We start from the raw sequence: 10,653 nt of genomic DNA on the forward strand, positions 1-10,653 counted from the left end.
CCTCCTCTCTCTTCCTTCCTCCTCCCTCTTCCTCCTCCTCTCTCTTGGGTCCTCCCTCTTCCTCCTCCTCTCTCTTACTCCTCCTCTATCTTTCCTTCCTCCTCCCTCTTCCTCCTCCTCTCTCTTCCTCCTCCCTCTTCCTCCTCCTCTCCTTTCCTCCTCTATCTTCCTCCTCCTCTCTCTTCCTTCCTCCTCCCTCTTCCTCCTCCTCTCTCTTCCTCCTCCCTCTTCCTCCTCCTCTCTCTTCCTACTCTCTCTTCCTCCTCCCTCTTCCTCCTCCTCTCTCTTCCTCCTCTATCTTCCTCCATCTATCCTTCCTCCTCCTCTCTCTTCCTTCCTCCTCCCTCTTCCTCCTCCTCTCTCTTCCTCCTCCCTCTTCCTCCTCCTCTCTCTTCCTCCTCCCTCTTCCTCCTCCTCTCTCTTCCTCCTCCCTCTTCCTCCTCCTCTCTCTTCCTCCTCTCTCTTCCTCCTCCTCTCTCTTCCTCCTCCCTCTTCCTCCTCCTCTCTCTTCCTCCTCTCTCTTCCTCCTCCCTCTTCCTCCTCCTCTCTCTTCCTCCTCCCTCTTCCTCCTCCTCTCTCTTCCTCCTCTCTCTTCCTCCTCCCTCTTCCTCCTCCTCTCTCTTCCTCCTCCCTCTTCCTCCTCCTCTCTCTTCCTCCTCCCTCTTCCTCCTCCTCTCTCTTCCTCCTCCCTCTTCCTCCTCCTCTCTCTTCCTCCTCCCTCTTCCTCCTCCTCTCTCTTCCTCCTCCCTCTTCCTCCTCCTCTCTCTTCCTCCTCTCTCTTCCTCCTCCTCTCTCTTCCTCCTCTCTCTTCCTCCTCTCTCTTCCTCCTCCCTCTTCCTCCTCCTCTCTCTTCCTCCTCCCTCTTCCTCCTCCTCTCTCTTCCTCCTACCTCTTCCTCCTCCTCTCTCTTCCTCCTCTCTCTTCCTCCTCCTCTCTCTTCCTCCTCTCTCTTCCTCCTCTCTCTTCCTCCTCCTCTCTCTTCTCTTCCCTCCTCGACAGGCTACACCAAACATACACACACACACCACACACACACACAGACTCACACACAGACACACTACACACACACACACAAACGCACACACAGCCATCGCTCTCAGGGACTCCCAGTGTAACCCTAGCCCCTGGTGCTGTGTGGTTCTGGGTGTGTGTGATCCGCCCCAGAGCCCGGGCCAGCCGGGTGGAGCCAGACCCTCCCTCAGGAAGCAGGGTCACACACACAGAGCTCTGTCTATACAAGACTAGAGGTTCCCTTGATCTGACTCTTTAAAGACGCTCAAGGGGCCGTTCCTGTGAGTGTAGTTGTACTGGTTGATCCGAATCAAGGTTACCTCAACTGGACCGTTACAAAACTAAAACTAGGCTAATACTGGCCTGGTCTGGTCCAGTCCACAGTCTCTCTCTCTTTCTCTCTCTGTTAACCAGTGATTTGTCTTCCTGCAGTCCTGGACACACAACATCTCCAAGGAGAAGGAGTTCCTGCGCAAACTGGTGAAGGCCAACGTCATCACAGACCTGACCAATGGGATATGACTTCCCTCTCAGAATCAGAACCAGAACCAGCTGACCAATGGGATTAGAGGAATCTGCCCTGCTTTTTCCAAAGAACTACAGAACAAAGAATTCTGGAAGTGTTCTGTGTTAGGGAGAGAGGACCCTGGGCCAGGTGGTCTCCTCACATCGCCTTGGACCAGGAGAGACCTACTGTGCCTCACCCAGACGCCCCTGCTGCAGGGGGCAGGGTTAGGGAGCAGGGAGAGGGGGACTCACAGTAATGGTCCCTCTACTCCAAATTTGACCCCCCCCCCTTCTCCCCTGGAGGAATGATATACACCGACAGATGGATGGATGGATATATAGATGACAGATGGATATGTAGATAACTGATGGATGGATGAGTGATGGATGGATGAGTGATGAATGGATGAGTGATGGATGGCTAAAGAGAGGACCAGGAAGCCTGCTGTACAGAACCATACAACCAGAAGCCGGGGAACCAGAAGGAGAGAGGACAGATAGTGTTGAGCAGTGCCAAACGTACCTCTTATAGAAGGACTGATCCTTCTGCTACTGCCTGAATGTATTCACTCTCACAGTGTCAATATCAAAGACTCTTACAAGCTGCAGCAAACATGCCCTCGCCCCCTCTCCCCTCGCACCCTGCCCCCTCTCCCCTCGCACCCTGCCCCCTCTCCCCTCGCACCCTCTCCCCTGCCCCCTCTCCCCCTGCCCCCTCTCCCCTCGCCCCCTCTCCCCTCGCCCCCTCTCCCCTCGCACCCTGCCCCCTCTCCCCTCGCACCCTGCCCCCTCTCCCCTCGCACCCTCTCCCCTGCCCCCTGCCCCCTCTCCCCCTGCCCCCTCTCCCCTCGCCCCCTCGCCCCCTCTCCCCTCACCCCCTGCCCCCTCTGCCCCCTCTCCCCTCACCCCCTGCCCCCTCGCCCCCTGCCCCCTCGCCCCCTGCCCCCCTTCTCTCCCCTCTGTCAGACAATGCAGACAGACAGCCTGCCAGTCCTTGTTTCTGCTGTTTAGTTCCAGAGGGCAGGGCGTCCAGTCACTATTCCTCTTCTTCCTGTCCTGCTCCTGTAATGCTTCCTGAAGTCAGAGGTTGTTAGGTTAGGGGTGAGCCAGTCGTCGTAGCAATGCCGAGCTTCGCCCATGCCGAGCGTTTTCTTGTTGCTAGGATATGGAATCAAAAATGCTAGCTAGCTATTTAGCTAGCGCCTAGTGTATCTGTAGCTCTGTTCCAGGGGCTTGTGTTCTTCAGGACTCTGAAGTGTAGCTGCACCACTCTTGATTAGGAGGATTTACCTACATTTGAATCTCCAAATGCTGAGATGCAGGAGAGTGTTGGTCGGGCCGCTCCTCACGACTCCAGATGTCCTGCCAGGAGCAGCTCTGCAGAACCAGGGCTCACACAGTTCTGTATTAGGGGTTGACCCGTATGGGTTTTTCATGACCAATACCGACTATTACAAATCAAATAGACCGATAACCAATATTTTGAACTGATATATGTCTAGTGTAAAAATGAAAATTAATGCCAAAATTAAGAATAAAAAGGCCTCTGACAAAGACTCTTTAAATTCTTTTAAACGTATCTTTAATTCTTAAAACTGTTAATAATAGCAGCATTAATATTAATAATAACAACAACATAAAATGTGCAGGGAGCATCCAGCAGCATTCTGTTAACATTTTGTAAAACTTAAAGAAGTCAATTTAAACCACAACAAGCAACAAATGAACAAATAATGAAAAGAAATAAACGGCAAATTGGTTTTGAAAATGACCGATACTCATAACCATAAAAATGCTCAATAACGGCACAGACCCCTATTCTGTATCACCACCCTAACCCAAACTAGTGTTATCCACCATGTTGCCAGGAAACTGCTCTGCTACCTACAGTTTCCACCTCAGTCATGTGCTTTACTAAGACTCATGATGTATATGTTCATGTTAGTGAGTGCGCTGTTAGATCCTGGTATTGGTTTCATTGGATCATAATCAAATCGTTGGATAATTTGAATAATCGAACCAGGAAGTGTAATTTAGTGAGCGTGGTTGCATTGGGGGTAATTGTAACAGTGTGAATGACGTGTTTTGTTATGTTCAGACTCAGACCAGGCTAACATGCCAACCTTTAAAACGTCTAAACTGCCACTTGTTGTACACTCATTACTTCCTCCCTCCCTCCATACCTCCCTCCTCCACTCCCTCCCTCATCCTCTCCTCTCTCTATCTCCCTCCCTCCCCCCTCCTTCCCTCATCCCCTCCCTCAGCCCCTCCCTCCTCCACTCCCTCATCCTCTATCTCCCTCCCTCCACTCCCTCCCCCCCTCCTTCCCTCAGCCCCTCCCTCCTCCACTCCCTCATCCTCTATCTCCCTCCCTCCACTCCCTCCCCCCTCCTTCCCTCATCCCCTCCCTCCTCCACTCCCTCATCCTCTCTCTATCTCCCTCCCTCCACTCCCTCCCCCCTCCTTCCCTCATCCCCTCCCTCCTCCACTCCCTCATCCTCTCTCTATCTCCCTCCCTCCACTCCCTCCACTCCCTCCCCCCCTCCTTCCCTCATCCCCTCCCTCCCCCCCCCCTCCTTCCCTCATCCCCTCCCTCCCCCTTCTCCTTCCCTCATCCCCTCCCTCCCCCCTCCTTCCCTCATCCCCTCCCTCCCCCCTCCTTCCCTCATCCCCTCCCTCAGCCCCTCCCTCCTCCACTCCCACCCAGCTTCTAACCTGAGAGCGCTCGTGTGCGTTCTGTAATCAGCTGAATGTGATCAGACAGTGATGCGGCAGCCTGCAGCCTGTGGAGGGGGCGGGGCTTCATGCTTCACTGAAAATGCAGTCTGTTTTACTGCTTCTGTCATAGAAGTGCATTCTTACTGTACACACACACACACTGCACATGCTGCACACACACACAGACCGCACAAAACATCACACACATATCTCTAACCCAAAACAATCCCACTTACCAAACATGCAGATGTCCTTGCTTCTTACACACACACACATACAGAGCAGTGTCCCAACTGAAGTCATTCCTGTTAGAGTGAGCTGGCACAGACGTGCTGCCAGTCCTGATCCTCACCACCAATCAGCAGTGTATTCAGTTAAACTGTTGACCAATCAGCAGTGTATTCAGTTAAACTGTTGACCAATCAGCAGTGTTTTCAGTTAAACTGTTTTGACCAATCAGCAGTGTTTTCAGTTAAACTGTTGACCAATCAGCAGTGTTTTCAGTTAAACTGTTTTGACCAATCAGCAGTGTATTCAGTTAAACTGTTGACCAATCAGCAGTGTATTCAGTTAAACTGTTGACCAATCAGCAGCGTATTCAGTTAAACTGTTGACCAATCAGCAGCGTATTCAGTTCAACTGTTGACCAATCAGCAGTTTATTAAATTAAACTGTTGACCAATCAGCAGCGTATTCAGTTAAACTGTTGACCAATCAGCAGCGTATTCAGTTAAACTGTTGACCAATCAGCAGAGTGTATTCAGTTAAACTGTTGGGATTGGAGATGGGACACAACCCGCTGGTTTACCAAATCACCCAATCAGAAAGGCTGTCACTGTTGATCGGCACCCAGCCTGTCCAATCAGAGGAGAGGAAACAGCAGATCTAATCACAAGTGTTACTGTTTTGATTTTTATATCCTTATAAATATGTTCTTTCAATTTGTTAATAAATCTATTTGTATGTGGATTTGTGTCAGTGTTTGTGTGTGTCTGCATGTATGGTGTGTGTGTTTGTATGGTGTGTGTATAGTGTGTGTGTGTCAACAAGACGACAGGCTATATGACTATCCCCCCTATTTTGACGATCTGAAACGCAAGTATCAAAACGCAAAGCGCAAGTAACTTTGTGGGCGGGACTCCGGCGCTGTTGCTATTACACCGGCGGGATCAATGACTTTGCACCAGGGCAGCTGTGATTGGCTGTCTGCTTCATCTGTAGTTCTATCTATCTGGTAAAGAAGTCAGGAGAGAAGGAGGTCTGCTTTCTGTTACAAAGAGACCATTCTTTTCCTCTATTCTCCCTTCCTCCCTCCCTCTGTCTTCCTCTCTCTTCCTCACTCGCCCCCTGCTCTCTCTCTCTCTGGTCTTTCTGCTGTTCTCTTCACCTGCCAGGTCTGAAGCAGGGTCTGGTTTCACTACATGCCCCGGAGGACCACTCCACACACACACCTTTACTGTGCACATGCACACACGTACAAACACACACCCATCACACAAGGGCTCTCACGCCAGCAGTGGGGGGTCTGAAAGGGTGTGTGTGTTGCAAAGCCTGACAGGTTTACAGCAGGATGGACCCAAACACAGGCCCTGTAAAGACCCTCAGTGCATACATACAGTGTGAGTGTGTGTGCTGCATGTGTGTGTGTGTGTACTGTGTGTGCTGTGTGTGTGTGCTACGTGTGTGTTCCAGGTTTATGAGGATTTCAGATTTCTGCCCAGGGGTCGTGACCCCTCCAGCATGACCCTGAGGAGAGGGGTGGAGTCCAGGAGCTGTCTCCTGGAATAACACACTGCAGGCTGAGGACAGGCAGCCAGGGAGAAACACACACACTCACACACCCCCCCCTTCATGCTGTACACACACACACACCCTCATGCTGTACACACAGATGTGACAGATGAACGAACAGCATGCGTCTTTCACTCAACAGAGGTGTCTGAGACGATGAAGAACACCTCTTTGGTCTCCTCCCTTTCTCCTCATGTCTTTCTCCTCCTTTTTTCCTGTCCTCTATCCCTGTCTTCTGTCCTTCTTTTCTGTCTCCTCATCTCTCATCCTGTCTCTCCCCTCATCTATCCTCCTGTCTCTCTCCTCCTCACCTCCTGTCTCTCTCTCCTCCTGTCTCTCTCCATCTGTCTCTCTCCTCCTGTCTCTCTCCTCCTGTCTCTTCCTGTCTCTCTCTTATCCTCTCTCCTCCTGTCCCTCTCTTCTCCTGTCTGTCTCCAGTCATCTCTCCTCTCTCCTCCTGTCTCTCTCTTCCTGTCTCTCTCTCTTCTCCTCTCCTCCTGTCTCTCTCCTTCTGTCTCTTTGTGAACATTGCTTGTAGCCAAAACATGAAGCATACATTGTGAAAAACCAAATAAGTGCCAAAGGGGAAGAACCATAAGAGCATGTAGTTAAACAAGTTACAATTAAACAACATGAACCTCAAAAAGTGCAAGGGTGTACCTGTAGAAAAGCCAGCCTCACATGTCCTCCAAGCCACACCTCCTCTTAGTCTGGGAGAACAGAGATGCTGGGGCAGGGGTGAGGCTGGGGCAGGGTTGAGGCTGGGGCAGGGGTGAGGCTGGGGCAGGGGTGAGGCTAGGGCTTACCACTCTTAGACTGTGTTAGATGAAGGTTGTCTTCAGGTTCTTATTAGCAAAGGTTGTCTTAATATCTAGGTTGTCTAGAGGTTAGACCAGGTGGAGGTTGTCTAGAGGTTAGACCAGGTGGAGGTTGTCTAGAGGTTAGACCAGGTGGAGGTTGTCTAGAGAAACTAAGGTTTGTACTTGTTCAAGAGGAATGGTTCAATGGGATGAAAGAGGAGGAGGGGGAAGGAGGGAGGGGTGTGATAGAGGGAGGAAAAGGGGTGGAATGACAGGATTGACAGCAGGGGTGAGGGGTTGGAGGGCAGAGAGAGGAGAGATGCATTAGCATGTAACTAGAGAATTCTGCAGAGAACAAACTGTTAAAACACATCTGCAGGGTTCTGCACACTCGTCTGCCTCCATCATCACTCTATCCTTTCCCTCCTCCACGTCCATCTCCTCCACCTCCTTTTCCCCCCTCCTCTCAATTCTCTCCTTCATCTCTTTTCATTCTTCAGCCACTCCCCTCCAGCAGAAGGCTGCGGTCCATCAGGACCAAAACCTCACGCCACAAGAACAGTTTCTTTGCATCTGCAGCAGACTCCTACTGCCACTAACACATTTATTTATAAAGTCCATCTATCACTTATTGCACAAAATCTCCAGTCATATTGCCCTCATCCCCCCTACTGGTTATCATGGAGACCATCTCAGGATTCCTGAGTTCAGTCAAACATCCTTGTTATTACGTAACCATGTATCACACTTAAAATTATAGATTAAAGTCATTATAATCAGTCTGTTATTGATCCAGCTTGCTGGTTGCTGTAATTGGTGTTAGGTTCAGGAGAAGTAAGCTGACTGACTAACTGACTAACTGGCTGATTAGCTGGCTGGCTGGCTGGCTGACTGGCTAGCTGGTCCATGTATAACTATTTGTAGCCTGTTTACATAACAGTTTCTTTGTCTTTCTCTTTCACACCTTCTTAAACGTCCCTCCCTGTCCCAGGTGTAGTGTCTCCCAGGTGTAGTGTCTCCAGGTGTAGTGTCTCCAGGTGTAGTGTCTCCCAGGTGTATGTCTCCAGGTGTAGTGTCTCCAGGTGTAATGTCTCCCAGGTGTAGTGTCTCCCAGGTGTAGTGTCTCCAGGTGTAGTGTCTCCAGGTGTAGTGTCTCCAGGTGTAATGTCTCCCAGGTGTAGTGTCTCCAGGTGTAGTGTCTCCAGGTGTAGTGTCTCCAGGTGTAATGTCTCCCAGGTGTAGTGTCTCCCAGGTGTAGTGTCTCCAGGTGTAGTGTCTCCCAGGTGTAGTGTCTCAAGGTGTAGTGTCTCCAGGTGTAGTGTCTCCAGGTGTAATGTCTCCCAGGTGTAGTGTCTCCAGGTGTAGTGTCTCCAGGTGTAGTGTCTCAAGGTGTAGTGTCTCCCAGGTGTAGTGTCTCCAGGTGTAGTGTCTCCAGGTGTAATGTCTCCCAGGTGTAATGTCTCCCAGGTGTAGTGTCTCCAGGTGTAGTGTCTCCAGGTGTAGTGTCTCCAGGTGTAGTGTCTCCCAGGTGTAGTGTCTCCAGGTGTAGTGTCTCCCAGGTGTAGTGTCTCCAGGTGTAGTGTCTCCCAGGTGTAGTGTCTCCAGGTGTAGTGTCTCCAGGTGTAGTGTCTCCCAGGTGTAGTGTCTCCAGGTGTAATGTCTCCCAGGTGTAGTGTCTCCCAGGTGTATGACTCCAGGTGTAGTGTCTCCCAGGTGTAGTGTCTCCCAGGTGTATGACTCCAGGTGTAGTGTCTCCCAGGTGTAGTGTCTCCAGGTGTAGTGTCTCCCAGGTGTATGTCTCCAGGTGTAATGTCTCCCAGGTGTAATGTCTCCCAGGTGTAGTGTCTCCAGGTGTAGTGTCTCCCAGGTGTATGTCTCCAGGTGTAGTGTCTCCCAGGTGTAGTGTCTCCCAGGTGTAGTGTCTCCAGGTGTAGTGTCTCCCAGGTGTAGTGTCTCCAGGTGTAGTGTCTCCCAGGTGTAGTGTCTCCCAGGTGTAGTGTCTCCCAGGTGTAGTGTCTCCAGGTGTAGTGTCTCCCAGGTGTAGTGTCTCCCAGGTGTAGTGTCTCCCAGGTGTAATGTCTCCCAGGTGTAGTGTCTCCAGGTGTAGTGTCTCCAGGTGTATGTCTCCAGGTGTAGTGTCTCCCAGGTGTAATGTCTCCCAGGTGTAATGTCTCCCAGGTGTAGTGTCTCCAGGTGTAGTGTCTCCAGGTGTAGTGTCTCCCAGGTGTATGACTCCAGGTGTAGTGTCTCCCAGGTGTAATGTCTCCCAGGTGTAGTGTCTCCCAGGTGTAGTGTCTCCAGGTGTAGTGTCTCCAGGTGTAGTGTCTCCAGGTGTAATGTCTCCCAGGTGTAGTGTCTCCCAGGTGTAGTGTCTCCAGGTGTAGTGTCTCCAGGTGTAGTGTCTCCAGGTGTAATGTCTCCCAGGTGTAGTGTCTCCCAGGTGTAGTGTCTCCCAGGTGTAGTGTCTCCCAGGTGTAATGTCTCCCAGGTGTAGTGTCTCCCAGGTGTAGTGTCTCCCAGGTGTAGTGTCTCCCAGGTGTAGTGTCTCCAGGTGTAGTGTCTCCAGGTGTAATGTCTCCCAGGTGTAGTGTCTCCCAGGTGTAGTGTCTCCAGGTGTAGTGTCTCCCAGGTGTAGTGTCTCCAGGTGTAGTGTCTCCAGGTGTAGTGTCTCCAGGTGTAGTGTCTCCCAGGTGTAGTGTCTCCAGGTGTAGTGTCTCCAGGTGTAGTGTCTCCAGGTGTAGTGTCTCCCAGGTGTAGTGTCTCCAGGTGTAGTGTCTCCAGGTGTAGTGTCTCCCAGGTGTAGTGTCTCCAGGTGTAGTGTCTCCCAGGTGTAGTGTCTCCAGGTGTAGTGTCTCCAGGTGTAATGTCTCCCAGGTGTAGTGTCTCCAGGTGTAGTGTCTCCAGGTGTAGTGTCTCCAGGTGTAATGTCTCCCAGGTGTAGTGTCTCCAGGTGTAGTGTCTCCAGGTGTAGTGTCTCCAGGTGTAGTGTCTCAAGGTGTAGTGTCTCCAGGTGTAGTGTCTCCAGGTGTAGTGTCTCCAGGTGTAGTGTCTCCCAGGTGTAGTGTCTCCAGGTGTAGTGTCTCCAGGTGTAGTGTCTCCCAGGTGTAGTGTCTCCAGGTGTAGTGTCTCCAGGTGTAGTGTGTTCCAGCTCCTATGGTGCTCCACATTCCAACCTGCCGGTCTGCTCAGCTGTGTGTACCGTAGCTGCTCTATTGATAGGCTCGGGTCCTCCTTGCATTCGTCTCTGTCACACACACACACATACAAACACACCTACACACACATATACACACACACCTACGCACACGCAGGTCCTCCCTTCGTTAGTGTGGGACCTGTCCAGGGCGGTGGCTCCAAGCCAGGAGAGGGGCCGGCGGCCTGCTGTTTGCCCATGCTTTGTGCTCCCTGGGCCCCATGTTTGTGCTTCAGGGAGTGCCTCTTCTGGAGGGCCTGGGGGGAGGGAGGGAGGGAGGGAGGGAGGGAGGGAGGGAGGGAGGGAGGGAGGGAGGGAGAGAGAGAGAGAGAGAGAGAGAGAGAGAGAGAGAGAGAGAGAGAGAAAGAGGGAGAGAGAAACAGACAGAGAAAAACAGACAGAGAGAGGTGGAGAGTGTGTGTGTTTGTTTGCACAAGCTTTGAGTGGAGGTGTTCCCTAGTCTGATCTGTCTTTCTAAAGAAACTATATTCTTTCATCTCTCTCTCCTTCCTCCATCTTTCACTCAGGGTAGTTCTGACATGAGACTTGGTGGCAGGATTGTTAGGGAAACCCTGGCATGACTCTACAAACACATTGCAGGGCAAATTAACAAGTATGTGTGAGCGTATCTGA

At 51.5% G+C, this 10,653-nt stretch overlaps 1 protein-coding gene across 7 annotated transcripts in view; it reads left to right on the forward strand.

Annotated features, from left to right (window-relative positions):
• st3gal3b (ST3 beta-galactoside alpha-2,3-sialyltransferase 3b) overlaps positions 1–2,225 on the forward strand; it is a 28,607-nt gene extending 26,382 nt beyond the window's left edge. For all 7 annotated transcript variants that reach the window (XM_084706844.1, XM_084706842.1, XM_084706845.1 and 4 more), the window contains one exon: positions 1,444–2,225. In XM_084706844.1, the coding sequence (XP_084562970.1) occupies positions 1,444–1,533 (90 nt within the window). In that variant the 3' untranslated portion in view covers positions 1,534–2,225. The remainder of the gene's footprint in view (positions 1–1,443) is intronic.
• The last annotated feature ends 8,428 nt before the right edge of the window (positions 2,226–10,653 follow it).

Source organism: Hypomesus nipponensis, chromosome 10, assembly GCF_054491055.1.
Source record: "Hypomesus nipponensis isolate SF chromosome 10, ASM5449105v1, whole genome shotgun sequence".
NCBI classification, from domain to species: domain Eukaryota; kingdom Metazoa; phylum Chordata; class Actinopteri; order Osmeriformes; family Osmeridae; genus Hypomesus; species Hypomesus nipponensis.